General features: G+C 48.0%; 1 protein-coding gene across 23 annotated transcripts in view; it reads left to right on the top strand.

Moving 5' to 3' along the window:
* Positions 1-27858, top strand: part of UBAP2L (ubiquitin associated protein 2 like) — an 889182-nt gene that overhangs the window by 705312 nt on the left and 156012 nt on the right. For all 23 annotated transcript variants that reach the window (XR_015302630.1, XR_015302632.1, XR_015302629.1 and 20 more), the window contains one exon: positions 23386-23577. Coding sequence is in view for 18 of the 23 variants with exons in the window: in XM_086947511.1 (XP_086803637.1) it covers positions 23386-23577 (192 nt within the window). In the remaining 5 variants the exon portion in view is untranslated. The remainder of the gene's footprint in view (positions 1-23385; positions 23578-27858) is intronic.

Below are 27858 nucleotides of genomic sequence, written 5' to 3'. Positions count from 1 at the left end.
CCTAACAAAAGCAATAGAACTAAAATAAAGAATACAGACTGAACAGACAACGTGCCTTTACGCTTCAAGGACCTACGTGTGTATACATGTGTTTGTGTGCATGCGTGTTTTTTAAGCTCCAGCAAGTGCGTGTAAGTGTGTGTGTGTGCGCGTGTATGCGTGCATGTTTGTGTATGCGTGTATACATTTTGCAGTTTTTTAGGAAATGTTTCTACGTATGTTTAGCAAAATGTGGCGTTATGAAAATCAGTGTTGTGCGAAAAGTGCCATCATGCAAGTACGATTGTATGCTACTAGATTGGCGTTGCATCAAATTGCAGTGTGCCTAAGCTGTGAGCATGTACATAGCATACCTTTAGTTACTTAAGATCAAATGGCGGCCGGCCTGTACTCTTTTGAGCATTACAAAAAGGCATGTAAATTAAGCTTGGTACGTGCTTTTTACAGTTAGAAAAGCGCTAACAAGAAAGACTTAGTGTAAGTAATGCTAAAGTTAAGAAGTGCACGTTACATTGATAGAGGCTAGAAGGCATCAGCAATGTTATCGCAAAATGGGGCTTCATGCAAATCAATCTTGTGCAATAAGTGCCATTATGCAAGTACGATTGCAGACAGTCACTAAAGAGTATGTTTTTGTAAATATGGCATTTCAAATAGGCTTCGGGCGTGCTCTTGACAATCACATAGTCCTTACAAGGAAAGAGTCTAGGTTACATTGATGGAGTCCAGTAGGCGTCAGCAATGTTAATACAACGCTGTTAGAATTGTAATGCTTGTAAACAATCAACTCTAACAATATTACTAGGTTAAGAATACTCACTGGACGCACAATGTGCTTACGCTCAAGCAAGTGCTAATAAAAGCTTGACACCATGTCTAAACACATTCATACGCCTGCTAATGTTTAAAGTGCGTATGCATAATATTTTCAGGCCTTATATTTAAGTAAAAATGCCATTTCAACAGGTAATGATATTTTAAGCAAATAAAGATGACATCCTCGCCTTTATAAACAATGAAAATAACACAAACATAACAACGATTTGCAACACTAGCAGTATTACTACATTAAAAATGACTAAATGCACAATGTGCCATTAAGGTCAGACGAGTGCTCATGAAAGCATGACACCATATGTAAACACATTAATGCGCATTGTAAATTTTAAGGTGCATATGCATAATATTTTGAGACTCCATTTAATTAAAAATGCAATTTCAACAACTACTGATATTTTATAAAATAATGATCACATCTTTGCCTTTTCAAACAATGAACATGACACAAACATAACCAAAAAACGTTTTGTTTAGATTTTACAGAAACGTGTCTATATTTCTCAGTAACTGAACTGCTTTTACGAAACGAAACTGCTTCCATCCTATAGTTCACCTTTGTCCTTTTGTTTCCATTGACACTTGAATGAATGAATGAAATTATTTGTAGAGCGCACGATGGCCAAACGGCTTCCTGGCGCTGAGAGCTCTAAGGAACAGAACAGACAGGGCCAGGAGGTTTAGCGGGGGTAGGCCAGGGCAAACAGAAAAGTTTTGAGCGCTTTACGGAAGTGTGAAAAAATAGGGATAGAGCGCATGGAGAGAGGAAGAGAGTTCCAGAACCGGGGTGCAAGAACAGAAAATCTAGTTCCACCAGTGCGAGTTTTGTGGAAACGGGGAACAGTGAGGAGGGCAGAGGAAGATGAACGGAGAGTGCGGGCAGGGGTGTGAAGGGAAATCAGAGAATTGATAAAAGCCGGTGCAGAGTGATCAAGGGACCGATAAACAAGGCAACCTAGTTTGAACAAAGATCTCTGCAGGATGGGTAACCAGTGGAGGGATTTGAGGACAGGAGTGATGTGATGGGTTTTGGGCAAGTGAAAGATGAGATGGGCAGCTGATTTTGGATTGCTTGAAGGCGGCGGGGTTCGTAGGCAAGAATGCCTGCGAACAAGCTATTACCATAATCAAGGCGGGAAGTGATAAGGGCAGAAATAATGATTTTAAGGGAGTCAAGAGAAAAGAAGCGGGAGATTTTCCGGATCATCCGAAGGGAGAGGAAGCAGGAGGACACCACGGCACTGACCTGGCCATGCATGGACAGGTCCTGGCTGACCTTAATGCCCAATGTTTTAACGGAGGGAACCGGGGTGGGAAGGGGGCCAAGAATAGGGGGCCAGAAGGCAGGGGACCAAGGGCTGGATGAGCCGTCAGTCAGGACAAGCTCAGTCTTATCTGGATTGAGCTTGAGGTGATTGGCGCTCATCCACCCAGAAATAAAGACCATGGTGGAGCGAAAGAAGGATAAGGAGTGAGAAGAAGAAGAAAGATCAAAGACGAGCTGGAGGTCATCTGCGTAGTTATACACAGAGACCCCCAGCTCAAGGAGAGAAGAAATAAGTGGATGAATGTAAAGATTGAAAAGAAGGGGAGAAAGGGAGGAACCTTGGGGAACCCCATAGGGCACCGGGAGGGGGAGAGCGGAAAAGCCGGGGAGTTGAACAGCTTGAGAACGTCCTGTCAAAAAGGACGTGATCCATCAAAGGGCGGGGCCTCGTATGCCCGCTGCGCTGACACGGTCCAAAAGAATGTTATGGTCGACCGTGTCAAACGCAGCGGACAGGTCGAGGAGAACCAGAGCTTGGGGAGAGTTGGTGTCAGCCTTGGCTTTGAGCTCGTCAAGAACGGCTAGCACCACAGTTTCAGTCGAATGACCCGAGCGGAAACCTGCTTGGTGAGAAGCAAGGAGTTGGTTCTGTTCGACATAAGTAGAGAGACAGGAGGTGATGTAGGATTCCAGAGTTTTGGCAAGATAGGGAAGAAGAGAGATGGGCCTGAATTAGAAAGGAGAGAAGAATCAAGACCAGGTTTTTTAAGAATGGGGGAAACAATAGCAGATTTAAATGAAGAAGGGACCAATCCGGTAGAAAGAGAAGCATTGAGGAGGGAAAGGGGGGTAGCAGGACAGGAAGAGAAGAGAGTTTTAAGAATGCGGGCAGGGGCACAATCAGTGGGAGAGCCAGACTTGATTTTAGTGAGCAGAGCTAAGAAAGAGTCCAAGGAGAGTAGCGGGAAAGAGAAAAAGAAAGATTTAGACACAGAGGGGACAGAATGAAGTGGAGTAAAAGGAATGACAGAAATGTTGGATTTAATTTTAACGATCTTCTCGATGAAGAAGTCGTTTAAAGAAGAGCAGAGGGCCTGGGAAGGAGTAAAGTGGGGACAAGCACGATCAGAGGTGGCCAAATTGTTGACCAAGGAGAAGATTTCTTTAGATTTGTTGGCCGAAAGGATTACTTGTTCGGAGAAATACTTGGTCTTTGTCGCCAGAATGGCCTTCTTGTACTCTTTAAGAAGAGATTTGTGTTTGGCCTTGAGGTCGGGGCAGTAGCTGCGGCGCCAAAGGCGCACAGAGCGTCTAAGTTCCAATTTGAGGATCTTGAGCTCAGAGTTAAACCAACGGTGAGCCTCATGAGGACGAATGGACTTAACTAACTTGAGAGGGGCTACTAAATCGCATGCGGAAGATAGCCAGTTGCCAACTGCAGCGGCCTGTGAGTCAAGGGAAATGCCATTAAGGTCGGGAGGAGAAGAAGCAAGGGAATGAGAGAGGGAAAGCAAGTCAGCGCGATTCCAGCTACGTGAGAAAACATTCTTCGGACGAGGGGGTTTGTGAGGGGAACCAATGTTGATAGTGAAGGAAATTAGAGAATGGTAGGGCCAGGTACAAGGGAGGATGCTGGGGGGGGGGACTTTGTCCTGGGATGGCCAGACTTGGTCCAGAATATGTCCAAGATTGTGAGTAGGGACCAGTACATGGGACTTAAGGTTGAGACATAAGAGAGTGGCCGTGAAGTCCTTGGACGCTAAGTCCTCCCTGGGGTCGCCAGGCCAGTAATTAAAGTCACTTAGCAGACAAGTTCCTTTCACACTTGGCCATTTTCACACTAACCCTATGCATTTCTTCCCCTTGCGCCTCTTGCATTTTATTGCCCTAAAACTTTCTTATCTGATGGCGAAAAAAACGTACTTAAACAGAAAGCTTGTTTATTTTTTCAGTGTTTATTATAGCACAAACTCAGCCAGAAGGTATTGGAGTGCTTTACATGAGCACCAATTACATTTTACAAGGACACATACATTTCTGTAGGCACAGGGAGATTAAGTGGTTTGCTCGGATGCTGAGACTCGAAGTCAGCAGGTCGGGCCCTTATGCCACACCCTCTCTTCTCTGGAAGAGCAAGTGAGACAAGGAAGAAATAAACATGGGTAGGCAGAAAAGGTAATATAGGAAGGCTGAAAGCAAGAAAGGGTGAAAGGAAAGGAGAGTTATAGAACATAAGGGTGTAAGAAGGGAAAGAAGGGTGAAAGAAAAAAAAGACAGGTGAAGGACATTCAAGTGGAAAAAAAGGAAAGAAGGGTAAAAGAATGGACAGAAAGGTGAAAGTGGAAAAGTGGCTATTAGTGCTGGATGGGAGGGTGAAAGGATAGTTAGATATCTGCTTGGATGGAAGAGTCAAGAAAGCTCTTCTATCGAGGGTCAGGCTCACTTGCTTTGCTTACATGGTACCATCAGAGGTTTGGATCAAAGTGGGGGTTATTTAAATTTGCTGGCAACTCCCTTGCTTGAGAATAACCTCTTTAACATGGTTTTGATTGGTTTACCTGTATCCGTCCACTGCTCTTTTAGTGAATTACATTTTTCTTTTTCCATTAAGCACTTCACAAGAGAACATGTTTTTCAACTCCCTCCTTCTGTGTGCGTGGCTCTGTCTGTGTGTGTGCGTGGCTCTGTGTGTGTGCGTGGCTGTGTGTGTGCGTGGCTCTGTCTGTGTGTGCGTGGCTCTGTCTGTGTGTGCGTGGCTCTGTCTGTGTGTGCGTGGCTCTGTCTGTGTGTGCGTGGCTCTGTCTGTGTGTGCGTGGCTCTGTCTGTGTGTGTGCGTGGCTCTGTCTGTGTGTGCGTGGCTGTGTATGTGTGTGGCTCTGTCTGTGTGTGTGTGTGTGCGGCTCTGTCTGTGTGTGTGTGTGTGTGTGCGGCTCTGTGTGTGTGTGTGTGGCTCTGTCTGTGCGTGGCTCTGTCTGTGTGTGAGGCTCTGTGTCCGCGAATACTCTCTACTGCTCACCTATTGCCATTGTAAATGACAATACCATTTATTTATGTTTAAATTAAAAAAAATGGCATGAGCAATGCCAATAGCTCTACCTTTAATAATGCCGAGACCATTGCATTGTAAATGCTTGTTCTGGTAGCAGCTTGCTGCCTCAGGCTTACAAGAGTTGGACAGTGCTGCTGTCTAAGGCACAGCTCTTGCCTAGATGGTCCCCCAGGGCCTACAAGTTCAACCTGGTATGGTCCAGCTCCATGGGCTTAGTTCACTCGGTGTCCAAGCCCTCTCCCTGAGGAGAGTGCTTCTGATCCTTTTGCCGTACAGAAGCTGGTTACCCAGTCTTCGTACCTTTCCTCTTGGAAGGCTGGGCCATACTTTCAGGCTCCCAACACTTTTTCACCCTGCTTTCAGCTCTGTGCTCTAGTCTTGACACACTCTTTAGAAGGAATGTCCAGCATTGCTGCATGGATTTTTAGTTCTACCTCCGCTCATGCTGAGGTTTCCAGGTCATTTCCAAGTAGACAGGCAGCTGGAAGCTTTGGATAGACCGCTACCTATTTCAGGCCAGCAGCTGTACACCCCCCTTCCCCACCCCCAACCCCTTCTTATGTCACCAAAGCATAGTTAGTGGTAACACTGTCAACATTGGTGACTGCGTAAGTTTTCTTTCCAAACGGATATTGCTCTGGGGAAACCAATGTATCTCACCATAGTTGACACTAGCACCTGTATCCCTCAGGGCTTCTATTCTTGTCCCATTGATCCAAGGGATTTAAAGTACTTCAAGTTGGGTGGCTGTGACTAGAACTGCTTTAGTGTGCAACCCTATTTGTTCTGGGTACAGTGCTGAACCCATCTGGAGACTGGCTTCACCAGTAATAGTGTTTGGAGGACTAGGGGTCTTCTTGTTAGGACAAGTAGTATCTCCAGTTGTGTACTAACTACTTACAGTTGTTACACCAGGCCTTTGAGAGATCAACGTTATTTCCCCTGTACATATTATTGGACTGGAAAGAATTTTGGGGGTCCTTTTGAAAACACATTCTTTTTATCTTGGGGATTCTCACCACCTTTTCCCTGGGGAGGTTTTGTAACCACTTTCTTTTGATCACCCCCAGTGGTGGTTTTTGCCACCCTTCTCTTGACCCAGTGGTCTGCCTTCTTTATTGGTGAGAAATTAGAACTAGGTCCACCAAATGCTTATGTAACTTCATTAGTGCAATTACTTAAAATTATCTTTCATAAACAAAGTCCATTGAAATAATGCTTATTGTGTCCTGTTGACCATCTAGTGTCTTAACTGAGTAGTCAACAAAGTCAATCCAGGATTGGTTTTGGATTTTGTGAGCTCCCCCTGATTCTAATTCTGTATTTCTCAGTTGCGAGTCCGAAACCCCCATTCGGAGTTCTCTTCATGAGGTCATAAGACCCAGCATCTGCCCCTGTAAGGGTCAGGAGTCTGTCCCTGCAGTTACCAGAGAATAAAGTAGTGCCCTCCCGTGTGTCTTCTTAACTTTTCTCATTTCACAGGCCATCTCAAAAGGCTGTGAACCATTTTGTGATATCAGTACCAAGAAGTGCTAGATTTGCAGTTGTCTACTGTTGAAACTAAGCCACATTAACTAGGATTTTTCAACCTGGTCCAATCTTGCATGAGTGCTGTTGCCAATTAACAAGGCTCTCTGACACTCTTATGGCCAGTATAGATAACCCATGCTCCGGCCCTCTGTTCTCTCGACCTTTGACCAAGTGACAGACTAACTGGCTGTGATATTGATTATTTTTGACTTATCATCCCACCACGCCTGTTAGCCTGGTGGTACAGGCGTTGACAAGTGAAGTCATTCCAAATGCCTTTCTGACCAACCTTACAGATAGTCTAAACATATTGATGCCTTAGGAAAAATAATGTATTCTTGGGCTACTTTAGTCTAAAAATCGTGCTGTAAGGAACGTGGCCAGTAAGATCTTGCTGGCCTTCACATAGGCCTCAGTAACTCTGAGATAGTGCCAGCAGTCCGGGAGACCTCAGAACCCAACGGACTCATATGATTCGTGATGGACAAGTCATGCAGTGTAGGGTAGTATCAAATGGGCTATTGACACTTGGGGGACGCGCCTGAACTTGGTGACAGCTGGTTCGCGGCTGCGGCGGTGCTTGTGGGCTTGCTTAGCATTTTAACTGCGTTGCTAATTTTAAAACTGTCACTGGTATTCCTTTACCTGGCTGCTGCTTCCTCACTCCTACCGCCGCTCCCCTAGCCCCGGCACAGCTGAGTGCCGCCTGATCCGGAGGGCTGACGGGGTTGCGGCCGACATCTTGGAGGGGCAGAGCATTCCCTAGGGTAGCGCTCTAGTTACCGCGCACCTAGGCCACAAAAGCGACGCCCCATGCGCACACGCAGCGGACGAGCGCAGCGGGCGCGCCGACGGCAAGCCAAAGGCAAGCCCGTCTGCGCCCAGCCGCGGCCGGCCGGCGCAAGGGGCACCTTACTATGCCCAATTTTTAACTTACTCTTCAGACGAACTTCACTGCTACCAAAGCCATGGTACCCTTAGCGTCGCCTCCGCGTCCACTATTTCTAGCCTCGGCCTTGCTCGGCCCCAGTCTATTCCCCCCATTGCACCCACCCGGCCCCTTCCCTTACCCTTGCCCCCCCTTTCATCAGAACCTGGCCAGCCTTCAAGGCCAGCGACTGCTATTTTGTCTTATCTTTTAAACACTAGATCAGCCGTGAAACACCAATTAGAACTTTTTGATTTTTTTGGATCGCCACAAACCGGATCTTTTATTTTTGACCGAATCTTGGTTCTGTCCAGATTCCCTTCCCAACATCCTCGCATCACTACCCTCCTCTTAGAATGCCTTGCGGGCCGATCGACCACCAGGCAAAGCAGGCGGAGGCGTTGCACTGATTGTCCGGTCGGGTTTCCACTTCCAAATTCTTTCCTGTCCGGTCATCAAGGGAACTGAGTGCTTGGTGATGCGTTCCGCTTCTTTTCAAACCCCCATCACTTGTGTCCTTGTTTACCGTCCACCAAACTCTGCCCCCCACTTTTTAACTGAGTTTGAGGAACTAATGGCACCATTAACAGTTAACAATTCTTCGGTGTTAGTTCTTGGCGACTTTAACTTTTGGCCTTCTGACCCCGCGGAAGACGCAGCATCTAGGAATTTTACAGACTCCCTTCTTAGCCTAAATTTCACTTCCCATGTGTCCGCTCCCACTCACATCAAGGGTCACGTCTTAGACCAAATCTGGTCATTGAACATTCCGGTCTCCCTCCCTATCATTACACCCTGTCTGTGGTCCGACCACTTTTTGATCTTGTTCACTTTAGACCTCCACTGGCCTAAGCGCCCAATCTTCCCCAGGAATGTCTGGGCCCGTAATTGGAACAAGACTGATATTCCTGCCCTCTCTCTCTCTTCAAAACTCCTACCCCGCTCTGGAGGAACTCTCACCGTCTTAACAGGCCACCGCTATTAATGACTGGTTAGCCAGGTCCTGTAATCAGGTAACTCCTCTGAAAAAATACTATAATCGGGAAATCAGCCTAGAGAAATTTTCGCTACTGTTCAAGAGCTGGTCCTGTCAGACAGAACCTCCCTGAAACCTTTCCCCTCCCAAGCCCTCTGCGACTCCCTAAACAACTTTTTTGTGGAGAAAATCGAAGCCATTTACCTCTTCGATGCTCATGACAGCTCCCGGCCGTCATGAGTCACGGTGGGCGTGTGCTGATGACGGCCGGGAGCCGCCATGACCACGCCTGTGATCGGAATGCTCAGCACTGTGGCGGAATTCGCACCGCAGTGATGAGGTTAAGGCCAACTACCCCCCCCCACTTCCCCGGCCCCTGAACCTCCTCCCAACTGGTTTCATTTAGATCACATCCCTTTACTGACCAGAGAGACGTTATCTTCTCCGGCGGTGAGTCAAATCGGGCTCTCCTTCCGATGTTTGTCCAGCGCCTATCCTGAGAGAAATCTTTCGGGCCTGCCCTTCTCCTCCCTTGGCAATCCTGAACGATTCTCTTGGGAACGGTACAGTCCCCGAACTTCATAAATCAGCCATAATCATTCCCTTACTGAAAAAACCCCGTGCTGACCCTGCCTCCCTCACTAATTTCCGCCCTATTTCCCTTCTCCCCTACCTGGAAAAAATTCAGGAGTGTCACGTCGCCTCTGTCCTCAGCTCCTTTGTGGAGGACAGTGGCTACTTGGCCTCCTGCCAGGCTGGATTTTGCCCTCGCCACTCCACCGAGAGGGTCGTGGTCCCGGTCCTAGACAGCCTCAGGGAGGGAATGGACGGGGGCCGCCCTCAGGCTCTGGTCCTCTTAGATTTGTCCACTGCCTTTGACACGGTTGATCATTCCATCCTTCTCACCCGTGTCAGGGCAGCTGGCATCAGCGGGCCTCCCCTGGCTTGGCTTACCACCTTCCTGAGGGACCGCACCCAGGCCGTCCATCTAGAAGGGTTCTCTGCTCCCCCACGCAAGGTGCAGTGTGGTGTCCCCCAAGGTTCCTCCCTCTCTCCTCTTCTATTCAATCTCTATATCTTCCCTCTTATCTCTGTGCTACAACAACTGGAGGTCACTGTCTTCAATTATGCAGATGACCTCCAGTTGATCTTCAACCTCTCGCACTCTCCTGAATCTATCTTTAATTTTTAATCAATTATGATCTGTATCAGGGACTGGATGAATTTTAACCACCTCAAACTCAACCCAGACAAAACAGAGCAGGTTTTGACTGGTGGTGCATCCAGTCCCTGGACTCCTGTGTTTGGCCCCCTTCACCTTCCTATTCTGTCAAAACACTTGGGATCACGTTAAACCAAAACCTTACCTTGCACTCTCAGGTCAGTATGGTGGTGTCTTCTTGCTTTTTCACTCTTCGCACTATTAGGAAAATCTCTAGATTCTTCTCCCCTCCCGCCCTCAAACTCATCATGATGGCAATGTTTTATCACGGCTGGACTATGGTAATATCTTGAACAACGGCGTTCCGGCATATGCCCTTCGACGCTTACAGCTGGTTCAGAACCAAGCGGCCCGTCTCATTGATGGTCTCCCTAAATTCCATCATTCTACCTCTGTATTAAAGAACTTGCATTGGTTGCCCATTAGGGAGCGGGCCCTCTTCAAACTTGGCTGTACTGCGTTTCAGGCCCGAGCTGGAACTGCCCCAGCCTTCATAAACTCGGCAATCTCCAGCTATACACCAGTCAGAGACCTCCGCTCCTCCTCCCAGTCCCTTCTCTCCGTTCCTCGTTTCAGGAAGAAGAGGATGCGGGGGTGAAATTTGCGGTCCTTGGCCCTACTTTCTGGAACTCCCTCCCTCTCAATATCCGATCCATCCCACTTTACCCTGACTTTCGCAAGGCCTTAAAAACGCATCTTTTTCTGAAAGCATTCCCAGCTTAGCTTTCTCACAGCTACCACCCAGGTTCTAAAGTCCGCCAGCGCCAAGAAACCGCTAGGTAATTGCGCGCTTTATAAGTGTTTTTAAATTTAAATTAAATTATAATTGGGGGTTGTGAGAAAGTGCCATCTTTCTTGCCTTGGTATACCCCCACTTTTTTCTGAATTGCTGATGTGCTTTGACTGAGTGTGCCCTGGGCTCCTGCCAACCAGTTACCCAGGGCCTGTGCTCCTTCCCTAAAACTGTACTGAAACAAAACCCAATTGGCATCTATGGCCACCTCTCAGCCCCTAGTAGTTGGTACCCATGGCATGGTGACCAGAGAAGACCCCTGAGGGCTGCAGCACTTATAGTTCCACCCTCAGGGGCCCTGTACCCTGGCACCCACACACTGCCTTTGCAGGCTGAGTGCCTAAGTACAGAACTAAAACCAGAGTCATCATGGCACACATCCCTGTGTGCAATGCCCACAGAACCCACTGCCCTGGCATACTTCAGTCACCCCTCTAGCTGGGTGCCCTATACCAGAGGTGTGGGCACAGGTGCATGAGCCCTGTGCCCCTACAGTACCCAGGGCCATTCTTGGGCACTGTAAGTGCAGTGATGCCATTAAGATTATATGGTGCTGGGAGGTTGGCATTACGAACTCCACAGCACCATAATTGCAAGACTGACAAGGTTGGTATCAAACTTCTCAGCACATTAAATCCGCACTGATGCCAGTGTGGTATTTAATGTAAAATGCACCAGAGGGCATCTTAGAGATGCCTTCTGAAACCCTAACCTACTATCCACGTCTGTCTGAGTGGCTGCAGAGGCTGCCACACAACAGGCATGTTGCTGGACCCCTGGGTAGGCGAGCCCCCGCTCTCCTGGGCCTGCAACAATGCACATCCTGGGCGAGGTGCTAGGTATCCTCCCCCAGGATGGGCAGGGGGAAGCTTCAAAGGCATGCCGCCTCTGAGCTTCTCCAGTCCATTTTCTGTACCCAGCAACCAGCCCTGCCCCCACTCTGGCGGGAAAAACTGCGTCAGGTAGGGGGGGGGGGGGTGCCAGCCTGTGCCAACCCCACACCTCAGGTGGGGGAGACGAGGTGAAGCACGACCCCGGGCTCCGGCCATCTTGAAGATGGGGAGCCCTGCCATATCACAGCTAGGCTCCTGCCCCCCTCCCACAGGAGAGGAGCAGGCTAGGGGGTGTACTCACCCCAGGGCAGGCACCCATTGGTTCCTGTCCTTGCCCTACCTGTAACGTCCCTAAATTTAGTATTTAGGGGCTCCCCGAACCTTCCTTCCTCAGATCCCGATACGGAAAGAAGATCAAGAAGACGACCCGCCGGTCAGCTGCTAACAGGACGACAACAACTGACTTGGCCTCAGCCCTACTGGCCTGTCAATCCTGGAACCTGCTCCTGCTTAATCCCGGCGACTTCTGCGGACAGCAACCTTGGAACACTCTGAGGACCTGCCTGCCTTAACCCTCTTGAAGACTGGGACTCCCATCAGCAGAGGCTCTGCTGCAACAACCCACCTGGTGCCAACCAGGAAGCTCCGGACCAGCCAAATCTGCACCCGCCGAGCCCGGGCTGGGCCCAACCGAATCAATACCACGAGGACGTACCCCCGGCGACTGGGACCCGAAGTCCAGTGCCCAAAGACCATCCTCGACGAACCAGCCGACGCCTGCAGACTCAGAACCAGGGGCCACCCCAACCGCGACCAGCCGAGGGTAAGCTTTTCCGACACCCTGCGCCCTACAGCACCATGTGCCCCCCTTTGGGGTACCTACATGTGCTCCAAGATCCCAACTTACCTCTCGAGGTGCTGGTCGCCCCTGGAGAGTCTCCGTCCCAGAGCCTGCAGCCTTTGTTCCTTTTTGACCTTTCCCTTTAGATAACATTGAGTGCCCGACGGCTCAAAAGCACCCTGTACCCACCCGCCGAGTGCCGCTGGCTGTGACCCCTGTGTCCTATCCTACTTCCCCCCCCTTGCCCTGAGCAAGTGGCCAAGAGCCCAGCTCCCACTGCTGCGTGGCCTGCTATGCAGCAGCCACCAACCGAAGGCCCCCCTTCCATCATTGGATACCATTGGGCCTACCTACCTCTGCACCCGGCCGCCCCTGTGCCGCTGGAAGTGAATTAACTGTACTTACCTGACCCTGGGGGACCCCTGAGTCTATGCCCAGAACCTTAACTTCACCAACCAAGTACTCACCTGGAAACCGGTAATTTACTTACCTGCCATTGGATAACATTGACGCGAACATTTTCTAAGTGTTAAGTTTTGAAATCTGAAAATATTCACATGAAATCAGACAAAGTCCGAATTCCAAAGTACTCACCTGTGATCAGGGGAGAAGCCAGTGCTGTACCTTTCAGCCCAGTACTAATCCGCAAAAGTAATACCTAGCGGGGTTACTAGTAATCTGTATTTTCTCCATAGGAACCCATTGTCTGCTTGTCTATGAAATTTCTTTTAAGTGTCTACTTTTGAAAACTTGAAATATTCTTTAAAAATCACACGAAATACTGAAACGCAATTACCTACCTGTTTTGAGTTAAGACCCCAGTGCTGGCCCTAGGAGACCAGTGCTGGGTTACATAACGCTATCTTACTTTACCTGCAACCTGAATTTTCTCCCGTTGAATAACATTGTCAGATTTCCTTTGAAAAGTTTCTTAAGTGTGAACTTTTAAAACGGCTTTATATTCCTGAAAATTCACTACAGTAACTAAAACGTTTTTGCTGACCTGGTTTCAGCTTAGACCCCAGGACTGAATCTAAGATCTAGTCCTGGGACTACTCACATAATCTATATAGTAATCAACTGTACTTGCATGTGAAAAACCCCTTGAGCTCAATGCTATAGTGTGTTTTAGAAATGTGTTGCTTACTGTCAATACTGTATTAATTGTGTGCATGAACTTTATAGCTCCTTTGCAAAGTAATTACATGAGAACTCATAACAAGAAAAGTATATTTTTATAACTGTTGGTTCTAAAAATAAAACACCTATATCTGTGGATATATAAACAATGAAAGATTTTTTTTTTAAGAGGGTCTAGGGGATGATATTTAAAGACCATATAAGCTCCACACCCCTAATCAGATACATGAAATACAAGAAAGGGGAGTGTATAGGTCAGTTTGCCAAATATGTACTGTAAGCTCAAGAGGACTGTTATCATCAGACAAAAATTTCGAAAAGTCACTAAGGGCTTATATGAATCCCATTAGCCCACCACTTTGGCGGAGCATCATCATCTGGGAAACCTTGGAATAAAGTCTGTGTACCCAAGCCAGAATGGAATGGCTATATGACACTAGACTTTTCTCTGGCAAGTGGTGTAGCCACAGTGCTCATAAGCCAGTAGTGCTGATGGAGTGCAGTGCAAAGAAAAGATTTGGTACTTAAAAATGACTAGACGAACAGAAAATGTATTTTATTAGGATCTGGTCGAATGTCCAGATTAAAAACAGCATAACTGAGTGAAAAAATCACTGTTTAGCAATAGGTGAAAGGTCAACATGTTTCAGCCACAGAGTGATGTTCACTGGCTTTCGTCAGGACCTAAGAGAAATGTAATGTTACTGCAATAATATACAAAGTGATACTCAACAAATTAATTCCTAAAAGGACTAAACATAAGTGGTTCATACACCACTCTAACAGGACCAAATGTGTATCATGGCAGCTAGTAAGTCCATAAGTGATCTTCTTTCCTGTAGTAAAGTAGAAGAAAATTAAGAGAAAATTAACATCCTCATGAGCAAACAACAACAACTTCACAATTAGCTTTAAAAGCGAAGAGGCAAATACTTAAAATGTTTATGAATTTTGCAAATAGGGGTACTGTATAGTTACCCCCCCAGAAAAGATTTCTTCTTGACATAGTTGTCTAAATACAGCCATTGACAGGCTCTTAAGTTACTCACCCAGCTTTGTGTGGGAGAAAGCCGCACCTCACCCGGCAACGGCTTGGTGAGTAAGGCCCCGCTCTGTTTGTGAATAAGCAGAGAAGTACAGATCAGAAAACTAGAAATGCAACTCTGTATGTCCCAAACCTATTATGAAATAGAACTTCATTATTCACAGAATTATTGGCAATCCGCTAGAGGGCTGACGCAGGATTCCTGATGAATCGGATGTTAGTACACTGAACCAAACTGCCCCTGGACCTAATCACGCAGCATTTATTGGAAATCAGAAATGTACAGCCCAATAGGAGCTTATGCTGCGAGGATATAGTAGTTCCAACAATGGAGGAAGAAGAAAAAGACACTACGATAGTGTGCTGGCCTACCTGTCATTCGGTACCTCTGATGGAAACCTGGCCGAAGGGGAGGTACCGGACGAACGACAGGCTCCCTTGTTTGAACTACTATATCCATGCAGCATAAGCTCCTATTGGGCTGTACATTTCGGATTTCCAATAAATGCTGCGTGATTAGGACCAGAGGCAGTTTGGTTCAGTTATACATAGACGAGTGGGGCCCCTAGTAACTGTCTAACTGACCAATGTCTCTACTAACATCACAAAAAACCAAGCCCAAATTCAATTACTTACTTACTGCGACAAGGACCTTTATATAGGTGCATGGTTATCTTGAATAACAATATCATATGCAGATAACATAGTGTACTAACATCCGATTCATCAGAAATCCTCAGTCAGCCCTCTAGCGGATTGCCAATAATTCTGTGAATAATGAAGTTCTATTTTATAATAGGTTTGTGACATGCAGAGTTGCATTTCTAGTTTTCTGATCTGTACTTCTCTGCTTATTCACAAACAGAGCGAGGCCTTATTCATTGAGGTGAGGCTTTCTCCCACACAAAGCTGGGTGAGTAAACTTAGCCTGTCAATGGCTGTATTTAGACAACTATGTCAAGAAGAAATCTTTTCTGGGGGTAACTATACAGTACCCCTATTCTTTTAAGTATTTGCCTCTTCGCTTTTGAAGCTAATTGTGAATTTGTTGTTGTTTGCTCATGAGGATGTTTGTTTATTTTCTCTTAATTTTCTTCTACTTTACTACAGGAAAGAAGATCACTTATGGACTTACTAGCTGCCATGATACACATTTGGTCCTGTTAGGGTGGTGATTGAACCACTTATGTTTAGTCCTTTTAGGAATTAATTTGTTGGGTATCACTTTGTATATAATTGCAGTAGAATTACATTTCTCTTAGGTTCTGACGAAAGCCGGTGAACATCACTTCTGTGGCTGAAATATGTTGACCTTTCACCTATTGCTAAACAACAGTGATTTTTTCACTCTGTTAGGCTGTTTTTAATCTTGACATTCGACCAGATCCTAATAAAATACATTTTCTGTTCGTTTAGTCATTTTTAATTACCACATTTTTTCTTTGCACTGCACTCCATCAGCACTACTGGCTTATGAGCACTGTGGCCACACCACTTGCCGGAGAAAAGTCTAGTGTCATATAGCCATTCCATTCTGGCTTGGGTACACAGACTTTATTCCAAGGTTTCCCAGATGATGATGCTCCGCCAAAGTGGTGGGCTGATGGGATTCATATAAGCCCTTAGTGACTTTTCGTAATTTTTGTCTGATAAGTCCTCTTGAGCTTACACTACATATTTGGAAAACCGACCTATAAGCTCCCCTTTCTTGGATTTCATATAAAAACAATTAGCCTGGAGTTCAGTCCTTGAGTGTGTGAAACCTTTTGCTGACTGTGTACAACAAATGCTTTACACTGTCCTCTGGAACTGCCTTACTGCTAGACCAAGCTACCACTTTGGAGAGAAAGGTCAGTTCTGATTTTAACCTCTTATACCTCTGGGGTTGGTGGACTCTGTACACACTGTACTTCATTCTAGTCCAGTATATGTAGAGCCACTTTATCACAGGGGTCACTAAACCCACCCCCCACCCCTTATTAACCACTTCATGTGGGAAGTGTACATAACCCTGTCCCAGAAGCATCAGTGGCATCCACATCTGCACCTGGTCTATATCCGCTTGCCAAGGTCACCCCCCTCCTTAAGAGACCATCTTTGGATGCTTCCAAACTAGAAAAGGTTTTGCTTCATCTCTCTCCCACCTTGCTTTGCTTCGGTAAAAGAGAAACATGTCACCCTAACTAAGTTTCTAGAAGTGAAGAAGATTCTGGAAACCTCTCAGAATGGCTTTAGGCCAATGCATAGCATGGAATCTGCACTTTTTGCAGTGATGTAACGACTCCACAGCACCTTGGATGAAGGCAGATCTGCAGCTCCGATTTTGCTAGACTGAAGCGCCGCATTTGATACAGTGTCCCATAAAATCTTGCTCCGGCGCCTATAGGATATTGGCGTATCTGTACTCTTGGTTTGTCTCATTCCCTTCAGAGCAATCTTTCCAGGTTATTTGTCCCCCACCCCACCCCCAGTACAGGTTACAATTGCATGATCTGCACCAAGGTGTTCCTCAGGGCTTGTCTCGGAGTTCTACTTTGTTTAATATTTCTATTCAACCTTTGGCTCATGAAATCCTTGGGCTTGAGCTGGTGTCTTGTGCAAATGGCACTCCGCTCGTGCTCTCCTTCTGACAACCGCATGTTAGACATGGCCAATTTTCAAAGGGGAATGCTTGCCATCGCAGAGTGGTTGGATGCCAACTGCTTACACCCCGAACAGGAGTACAATAGAAATTTTCCTATTGAAAAAATGTACCCATTCCTGGGGCGATGAACTGGTGGCCCCCTCACTTGGGTCCTCCCCTCCACCCAAGACTGCTGTTAAAAATCTACGCTTCTGGGTGGATAATCTCTTTTGAAGCGCAACCGAAAATGACAGCAGGCACATGTTTCGGGCTTTTGCGAACTTTGAAGCTCATTAAATGATTTTTCGATCCGTCCACCTGTCGCATCATCCAGGCAGCTATTATATCTCAGTTAGACTATTGCTATATTCTGTATTTGGGAATCAAATCAGTGGTTAAGACTCGAACTAGATCCGCGGCCAGACAGCTATTATTCTCTTCCGAAATTTTGCCCAGCCTCAGGTCTCCTTCACAAACTGCACTTGGCTCTCTGTGGAGAAGCGTGTGCATTTCAAGACCCTGTGTACTGCTCACAACATCCTACTTTCCCGGGAGCCCCCATTCTGTCTAACCTGCTATCCCAAGTATCGCCCTTCATGCTCCCTGAGCTCAGATGACCTTAATCTGCCACTGTTCCTCCTGTCAAGAGTAAATGCTGGAGGCAACTCTTGTGCAAAAGCCCCAGCTCTCTAACGAAATCTCCCCCCACCCTCCCAAAAAATCAGGAACCTCCAGAGAAACACCGGTCTTTCAAGAAGACATGGAAGACTTGGCTTTTCTCCTTTTTTGATTCTCTTTTGGGTTCTTCTAAGGCCATTGCTGCAGTTCTTGGCTGGTGGGGGGAAGCCAAGTATCTGGTGCAGCTATGCGATATACATTTTTTATTTAACTTAACAGAATGCCCAAGTATGCCATCAATCTGATGGCCACTTCTGAAAAATCGTGTCCACCTCATAGTAGCCCACCTTAGGGGTAGTACTTGCCTGGAGGTGGCGCACCTACCCGACTAGCTAATTTTCTTGCCTGTCCAGGTGCCAAGATGGTCCTAGACAAGAGGGGGTGGCTTTTCTCTCCTGTGAGGCGAGCCAGATTTGCATTCCAAAGGCACCAGCTCTTTGAAGCTTTCCTGCCCAAGGAGGCTAATCAGCAGGTCTTCCTCTGAGAGGGGGTGTTACACCCTCTGCCAGGGCAGGCTTTTGTTCTGGGTCTACTGGAAGCAAAATGCTCTCACCCTAGGAGGTCAGAACAGCATCTCGCATGGCAGGCTGGCAGAATCTAGTCTGCAAGCACACCAGAGGCTAGTAGGTTTTCAGGGGGCACCACTGAGGTGCCCTCTGGGTTCATATATTGGTAAAGCCAACACTGGTTAATTGCAGGTTTAATTAGATGTTTCGCACCAAACATCCCTATTTTCAGTGAAGCCATCATTTAGCTTAAACTCGTTTTCACCAGTGTGCAGCATATGTCTTGAGATGGCTTCCATGGTCACTTGTACTGGCAGGAATAGGACTGACTAGCACAGGGGCAAATCTGCTCATGCAGTTATGCCCTCACATGTAATACTCAGCACCCTGCCTTAAGGTTACAAGGCCTGCTCTAGGAGTGATGTAAAAATATTAGATGCAGTGTAATGGCACACAGATGTGACATGTCTTATTTTCACTTTTGTTTGCACCAAGACATGCAGCCTGCAATGGCAGTCTTGTATGTGTTTGCTGAGAGCTCCCTTGGGGTGGCACAATTCGTGATGCAACCCCTCGGGGGCTCTTTAGTACCTCAGGCCCTAGATTACCAGGATACAATTTACAAGGGACTTTCAGAGGGTGCTAAAGGGTTTGTCAATTGGGGAAACAATTGTACGGTTTTGGGAATGAGCTGTGCCACTGGTGACCTGGTTAGCAGGAACTCAGTGCACTTTCATTCAAAATCACATGTAGGAGGTAAAAAATGGGGGTGACCATGTCAGAAGGGGGCACTTTCCTACAGTGATGATGCAGTCTCTTTGGGCATTCGGCCCCACCAACAATTGCCTATCTCAGAAGTAGTCCTCTACAGCAGCTTTAACCAGGAGGAAGAAGAGGAGGCTCCATCGACCTCCACAGTCATTGGCCCTCAAATTAAGACCTCCGCTAGGGTTGAGAGTATGTTCGGCGCTAACAAACACACTAAGGATCTTAAGAGCCCTCACATGTAGATCATCATAGCCAGCCTTCCACTAAAACCAACTAGACCGCTAGGGCCTCCGCCAGTTTCGGGCTATGATGCCCGTAGGGTTGCAGCGCGCTCTACAAATGAAATAAATAAATAAATCTGCACCAAACAAAGCCCTCGGAGCCAACAAAGCTCCTGCCCAAGGGCAGTGATCCTTCCTGGCTGTCAAGTCATAAGATCCTGCAGATCCCACAACTCCACTTAAAGCTGAAGGATCCTTCTAAGCTGGCACCCAATCAATCTTACACTCCACAGCCATCATTATAGGCCCAATCAACAGACTTCTCAGAGCAGCCAATCCTCTAAAGACTGCAGCCTGTAATGCCCCCCATCGCCACCAACTTATGCATATTCCCCCTCTGTCCAAGTGTACAGCCACCCGATTTCTGAACATCCTTTGTCAGACCACTTGCTCTCTCAATTCAATCCACGGTCCCCATACTTTATCAAACTTCCCCAGACATCCCGGTGAAAGATACAGATTACTCTAGCATGCACTAGTCCATATTTTGCGCCAATCTGGTAGAGACCTCTGTGCCCAAAGCCTAAACAATCTTTCTTATCCATCAATGCAATATTACAAAACAAAAGGGAGTTCCGTTAGAGCATCTGTCCCCCCTCCCCCAAAAGGTACGTAGGCAAACCAGTCATGCCAATAAATCTAGCAGAGCTCCCACTACCTTTTCCATATGCCCCTGAATAGTCCACTAGCACAGCCCCAGCCTCTGGCAATCCCATAAGGTATGCACCAGGGACCCTCTGTCTGCATCCCCTCAGGCATCAGTCAGTAGAGTCTATCCATGGCATAGTCTTGTCCGCGTGTAGTGTGACATGGGCATAGTATCCTAATCGGGATGAGGTAAAAACAAGTCCTGATCACCACTTTCCTTGGGTAGCTGCATGCCTCAACCCACTCGGCATACTCCAGAATTGCCAAGTTCAGCTCCCATCTGGCTTTTAACTTGCCCAACAGCTTTATGCAGTTCCTGACAAATCTGGTGCAGATGATGGACTCCACATGACGGTAAAACGAGGCTGCTAGCAGCCTATATTCTAGAGGGGTCTCTTCCTCTAGTAACTCGGTGTGCCTAATGCTCCTGCTAAGGGCATGCTTAATCCGCAGGTATTGAAATCTATGGTACTCTGCCATCTCATGGTGATCTTATAAGTACTCTGAGGAGACCACCCTGACTACCCTCATAAGTCCCCAACCGTAGAGATTCCAATAAGATCCCACTAACTGAATCTCTCAGCCACTGTAGAGCAGCCAGAGCCTCCGCATTCTACAGTGGCATTTCCATGGTCATTTTCCCCTCTCATCCGATCGCCCTGGAGCCTTCAGGTACAACACATGGCATATACTCTACTACCTAGAGAAATTAAGGTAAATTTTGTAGAGTGATTCTACCCATCAGAGAATATGGTGGCTTCCTCCATCTGACCACATCCTCTCTGTAACGGCCAAGCAAACCCTCCAGATTCCGAACAAAAGGCACTAGGGTCTTTAGTGATAAAGATGCCCAGGTAGAGAAAACCAGTCTCTGCCCATTGCTAGGGCAATCCCAATCCTCCGGCGGTTGCCAATGTGTAGGTGGGTGTGCCACCAACTTGTGCCAATATATTTTAGCCCTGAGAATCTCACTAAGATATTGAGGATTTCTAACACCTTGGGAACGGACTGCAACGGGTAGTCCGTGTAGAGGGAGATTACATCCTCCCAATCAGTTTCCCAACGCAAGCCCCCTGCAATATGGCGTCCCTTTTGACCCATTCCACTAGTTCCTTAATGGCAAATGCAAACTGGGGAGAGCGGGCAACCTTTCCTAGTGCCTATCCCCTGCTGGAATTACCTCGACAAAGTCCCATTGACAAGCACTCTAGTCAACTGTGCTGTGTAGAGCAGGTGAACCTAGGCCAGAAATATCTTCCCGAACTGCATATTTTTCAGCACTGCCTTGAGGTTTGGCGATTCAAGCTAATCTGATACCTTTTCGACATCAAAGGACAGGAACCTCCCTGGCTCCCCTGTAGAGGTGGCTCTGCTGAGAACGGCATACAAGCGTCTATGGATCTGTCCAGTGGCAAAAGGCAGCGTAAACCCAGATTGGTCCCTGTGGATCAATTTGTCTCACCCATCGTACAGATGGGAGGCAAGGACTCACACCAGCAGTTCTACCTCTATTTAAAAGGGTTTTTGTCCTAGGAGGCACAGTCTGTGGTTTCTTCTCAGCCTTGTGCATTAGGGCAATGTGGGCTGTACAAATGTCGCGGTAGGACCCCAGCAGCCACCAGCACCTGATACATGAATAGAAATGGTTGCCCGACCCCTCCCCACGGTGCCATACAGCATTTGCGAGTTCTGTCACCTCAAGCGCCCTATTCAACGCAACCCTGACCTATAGTGGGAGGATCAAGACGGGGAGATCACCTACAAAACTCAACTGTTCCTCCAGTGGGAATTGTTGCCAAGGAGAGTAAAGGGCCCCTAACTGTTATGCAAACCGCTCTGCTGTTTCCGAGGCCGTGTCCACTGTTTTCTCGGTGGCCGTAACCACCTCCCACACCCACCGTCGATCCTCCTTGCGATGTGCCAGCCACACCAGTAGTTTCCAGCCTTATTACCAACCTTGTATAGTCTGTTGCATGGCCCTAAGCTGCCCATCTGTGTTTTTTGCAATTTTCACCCCGAGTGGGCTGGGTATGCTCAGACGTGAGTCCCAGGCTCTCCACATCACTGGAGTCAAGCTATCCAGGCTGAAGAAGGCTGATAGCCAGAAACCGGTCCTTTGATGCTTGATTCCGGTCTAGGAAAGACATGGCTTAGTAGTTCGGGCTGGACTGTTCCCATGAGGCACAGGGTCAAGGCTGATATGCATATAGCCATCATCTGACCTAGAGTGGTATGGAGTGATAAAAAACGATGGATTTAGGCCCAGAACTTTGTACTGGAGTGAATGGAAGACATTGTTCTGCATTCTGTCCATCAACTGTGTTTTTTGCAATTTTCACCCCGAGTGGGCTGGGTATGCTCAGACGTGAGTCCCAGGCTCTCCACATCACTGGAGTCAAGCGATCCAGGCTGAAGAAGGCTCATAGCCAGAAACCGGTCCTTGGATGCTTGATTCCGGTCTAGGAAAGACATGGCTTGGTAGTTCGGGCTGGACTGTTCCCATGAGGCACAGGGTCAAGGCTGATTTGCATATAGCCATTGTCTGACCTAGGGTGGTGTGGAGTGCAAAAAAACGATGGATTTAGGCCCAGATCTTTGTACTGGGGATAATGTAAGAAATTGTTCTGCATTCTGTCCATCAACTGTGTTTTTTGCACCTAAGCTGTCCTTTGCCACCTCTGTAATCTACCTGTACTCCTCCCGCTGGATCGCAAGATGATGCATCCGTGCTATAGGTTGCTTGGAAGGTAGTCCTCTGCGTTCTAACAGCATTGCTCACGTCCCTCAGTTTGTTCCTCACCTCCCTCCTTATCCCTGAGATCCTAGAAATTAGGTACTCCCTTGCCACTGGTTTATAGGCCCCCCACAGTGTTATCTCTGGCACCAGAGAGCCCCTGTTGTAAGCAAAGAATTCACCGTAGGCATCTCTTGGCCCTCCCTCACTTGTGTCCCAATCCTTGAGGTACCAGGAATCCTGGTTGGCCAGTCCTAAGAACTTTGTTTCAGACTGCATCACTCATACAATCATCACTCCTTGTAGGGATGTACTGCTTTACAGTCCATGCAGAGCATTTGAATTGAAAATGTTCCCTACCACAATCTAACACTGGGTCTGTGCCCATGTGTATTGCCTACTTGAGGTGTAGTCACAGTGCATCCCATGACGTAAAAAATTGAAAAAAACAACTTGAGAACATCATAGCCTACACTAAATGTTAGGGCTTGTAAATCTACAGAACCACAGACTAGAGACAGATGCTTACAGGGAAGTTACATTTTATATATCTCATTTGTGTCAGGAGGGTAGAGAAAATTTAAAAAGCGGTATGAAGGAGTTAAGACGTTTAACAAAAATCTACTTTTTGTCTTTTGCTCACTTTCCATTATTTCTTCCTCCCTTGCCACATTTTTCCTTCACAGCAATCATTCGAGAAGCAGGGATTTCACACTGGAACACCGGCCGCCTCCTTTAATTTGCCTTCAGCTCTGGGCAGCGCAGGACCCATCAATGCTGCAGCCGGATACCCCCCTGCTCCCTTCATGCACATCCTGACCCCACATCAGCAGCCGCACTCTCAGATTCTGCACCATCACCTACAACAGGACGGGCAGGTAAGATACCGGCTCCCACCCCCTTTTGCTAGAGCATACTTTTCAGCCTGTCTGATTTCCTGCTAGATGTGTCACCCCCATCAGCTCATTCCTAATCATCTGAGATCACATACATACATGGCTGGTAAATTAGAGAGCACATGCCTGGGTTAACGTGCAGTTGCTAACCATTTGGCCAATCTCAGAAGTAGTTTATAGTTATAACTATGGAATTCTGTTGTCAAAGTTTGTACCTTTATTTTGCATATCCTGCCACTTTGCATCAGCTGCCATATTTGCAGATGATTCTGTGTTGCCACCTGCAGCAAGAAGACCAGGTAATAAGCTTTCCGAACCGTTTTACTCACCATGTCACTTCCCGGCACCACTTCTCCACTCTGGTTGCACATGGCCTGCACTGCACAGATCAGCGTTCCCCTGCTGCCATTGTTCACAGGGAGGTTCCTTAATACTCTAATACTCTTGCCCTTACAGTGTATCTGCTTTATTGTGCACGGGTATATACACGGACACGCTGAGGGCACATACATATGCACTTGGAATTGCTGAAAGCCTCAAGGGCCTCACCACTACACGGCACTACCCCTCCTGCTATCCACCCACATGGAGATTATCTGGTGTTATATCCCACAGACATGGCGATTGTCCTGTTTTCATCAACCTATATAAAAAATACATGCGAAATGTCTCAATTGTTGAGCTCGAATTTTCCAGTTATTTCCCCTGCTAACTAAACCACTTAAGCCGTTGTTTTGTCATTACTAGGTTGCCATTGAGCATCTTATTCTCCAAGTATTACTGATTTCCCTTCACCCCTGGAACGCTTAGGGCTCCATTCTTTGTTACAATTATTTTTTTCCAGCTTTTCTGGCCAAAGAAAAATGCTCTTAAATATGCAGGTCATATTGATCATATGTTTTATAATCGATACTTCTAAACATACATTCCTCACTTTGTGAATATTCTTCTGGTGTCAGACAGATTATGGGAGAAACATTAAAGTAGTGCCCCTGGGTGCCAGTAGGTGGCGCAGTGCAGCTTCGCAATTACTGCCTCACTCTGGAAATGAACGGAGCTGCGTAAAAGCGCCAGCTGTGCGCGTTGACGTCAGTTCGTTTCTTTCTGCTCCTTTAGAGGCGGGTATGGAGCTTAACTACTTTTGGCTCTGAGATTTTTTTTCATTAAAATGTTATCATTTTTTTTGTAGTGTACCAGGGGTAATTGTAGTCTCCTAAAATGACACAGCTTAAAGCTTATAGGGACTGTCACAAACACATGTATACATAACTCCTAGTCCTTTGAGGAGTGTGCCCTTGAACCCGAAAGCGACCCAGAAACTCAAAGCTGTACATTTCCCAAAGAAGTCAGACATCTTAAAGTCGCAGTTGCAGGCCTTTATCCAGTCCTCAGTCTTCACCCTCTGATAATTTTAGTCTGGAAAGAAAAGTTCAAGATGCTTTCTCTGGCCAAGTTTTGTCTCCCGTGGATCTAGTAGACTGGATGGTGGTGTTGATTTGCAGGACGCTTGTTTTCACATCCCCGTCTTGCAGATCTACTGATGTTACCTGTGGTTTCAGGTAGGCCAAGATCACTTTCAGTTATCCAGTATTATGGGTGTCTTTCATAGATTCACATGCCTGAATCATTCCCCGTCGTCGAGACTGGAGTCTCCGGTACATAGATAAGTAATGTCCTATAGACATACATAGAGAGAAGTAGGCCTAAGGTCTCACCTTAGCAGCCTATCTGTCCTTTTGTAAAAAGGACCAAACTCTAGAAGAGAGTTAATCAGATAACACCTCCCTCTAGAACCTTCCTGTCAGGAGCCTCAGTCTCTCAGATTTTCTACCTCACGTTGTGCTAAGGGAGTCTCCACCTGAGTTCTCCTCAGGTTTCTTAACTACAGCTTATTTCTTCACAGATTTGTAATCTTTTCTTCACAACTGATTATGGCTGATGTTCAGAAGAAAAGGGGTCTCTTCAGAGATTGTACTTCTTGTGGAAAAAAGAGGTTACATGTGGAAGATCAGCACAAGCCATGCTTATCTGAAAGAAACACGTTAGTATTAGATTCCTTACCTTAGAATATCCCCAGGCGTCAGTCTGGATCCGGAAACTTTTGCGTAGCAGTACCCCTGCGCGTCGGTAGGCGTCGTCTGCAGGCGTCCCCTGCGGCTCTGTGTCCGTCGTTGGCGTCGTGCGCCGTGATGATGTCGCTGGAGTATATAGACGCCGCCTCCGCGCGCTGACGTCAGTTCTTCTTTTTTCCGCGCCAGTTAGCGCAGATCCGAAGAGCAGTACTCCGGTCTTTTGACCAAGTTTTTTGTTCTTTTGTGATCTTTGAATCTTCTACGGTGCCGGTAGGATGCCCGGTTTTAAGAACTGTGACGACTGTGACCGGACGATGTCGGTCACGGATCATCACCGACTCTGCCTCCGGTGCCTGGGCCCCGACCACGACGTGGACGCCTGCGTCGACTGCCGGGCCTTGACTAATAAAGCTAGGCGGGAGCGGTCCCACAAGCTGCTCGAGCTCCGGGTGTCGGCCCCGCGTCGAGAGCGGTCCCGGTCCGGCCGGAGGTCGAGGGAGCGATCAAGGGAGCGGTCGCGGAGCCGTCACGGACGCTCCGGGAGTCGTCACCATTCTTCTGGTTCCTCAGGTAGGAAACACAAAAAGTCGGGGCGTCGTCATCGTACCCCCGACTCCACCCGACGCTCGCACGAGACGGCCGGGGGTTTGGGTGACCCCACCCCGCGGGTCCGCGTGAGTCGCCGACGCGGCCTGCTCCATACCCTGCGGTCCCTGGGCAAGGCGCGTCCCCCGAGGAGATTGAGGCGTTACTCGTGGCCATGAGGGCTCTTTCTTCTCGTGCGGGTTCCGCGGCGCCTTCGGGCCCTGTGAACCCGTCTGGGGGCCCTAGTGGCTCGGGTGACCCTGCCTCGACGCCGTCGGGTGTTCCGGCCCCGGCGCCGCCGACGGCTCCGATCCCGGCGCCGCAGGGGCCCTTGGGGTCGACGCCGGCTGGTCAACCGGCCTCTCCGGCGCTGATTCCATCGGGGCAACCCGTGGTGCCAGGCGGCGCCGTCCCCATTCCCTCTCCGAATCCGGACGCGGAGTCGGACCGGCGTCGATCGACGCCCGGCTCGACACCGATGGGGCCTGTGAACCCCGAGGAGCCGGTCTACATCGTTGACTCAGAGTATGGTGAGGATGTAGAATACGGAGAGGGGTGGGAGGGGTCCGAGGACCCTCTGACACGCGAGTGTCAGTATGACATGGACTGGACAGGTGACTTGGGTGACGCCAGTGGTCTGGCTGACTCCCCCAACCCTGGTTTTGTCTCGCCTCCTACCGTGGCTACGGAGGAGGGGGCTGCCTATTCAGTGGTGTTGATGAGGGCTGCCAAGGCCTTACACCTTGAGCTCCCCGTCGCGGCCGTGAGGACCAACATCCTCACCGAGGTCCTCAAACCGCAGTCATGCCCACAGGAGCCACTGCTGCCGTTTAACGAGGCCTTAACGGACGTTCTTTTGGGCACGTGGTTCAGGCCCACTTCAGGTTCGCCTGTTGATAGGAACGTGGCCAGACGCCACCGTCCGTGTGCGGACGACCCCAAGTTTGGAAGGAAAGATATGGAGGCCCATTCTAGACCTCAGGGCGCTCAACACATTCTTAAAGAAGCAATCGTTCCGCATGGTCACGATTCAAGAAATATTGGGCCTACTGGAGGAGGGAGATTTCATGGCGTCCTTGGACCTGCACAACGCATACTTTCATGTCCCAATACACAAGAGTCACAGGAAATTCTTAAGATTTGCAGTGGCTGGCCAACACTATCAGTTCTGTGCCCTCCCGTTTGGCCTCAAATCTGCACCCCGGATTTTCACCAAATGTCTTTCCCCGGTGGCAGCATTCCTCAGACAGCACGGGCATCAAGTCTTCCCGTATTTGGACGACTGGCTGGTGAAGGCACCATCCTGGTCAGGCGCAACCAACTCCTCCAACGCCTGTCTCAATCTCTTCAACAACTTGTGTCTTACACTCAATTGGGAAAAATCCACCTTGCATCCCTCAAGTCATTACATTCCTCGGAGCAACACTGGATACAAAGGCGGCGAAGGCTTTCCCGTCTCAGGAGAGAAAACGCAAGCTTGTCTCTCTAGCCGCATCTGTGGCTTCGAAGATGACTATCAGTCCGTACCTTCAAATCCCTCCTGGGCATGATGTCCTCATGTATCCTACTCCTACGGCACTGTTGGCTATAGATGCGTCCTCTCCAA

Source organism: Lissotriton vulgaris, chromosome 12 (genome assembly GCF_964263255.1).
Source record: "Lissotriton vulgaris chromosome 12, aLisVul1.2, whole genome shotgun sequence".
Taxonomy (NCBI): Eukaryota; Metazoa; Chordata; class Amphibia; order Caudata; family Salamandridae; genus Lissotriton; species Lissotriton vulgaris.
This window is presented reverse-complemented; position numbering and strand designations above follow the sequence as displayed.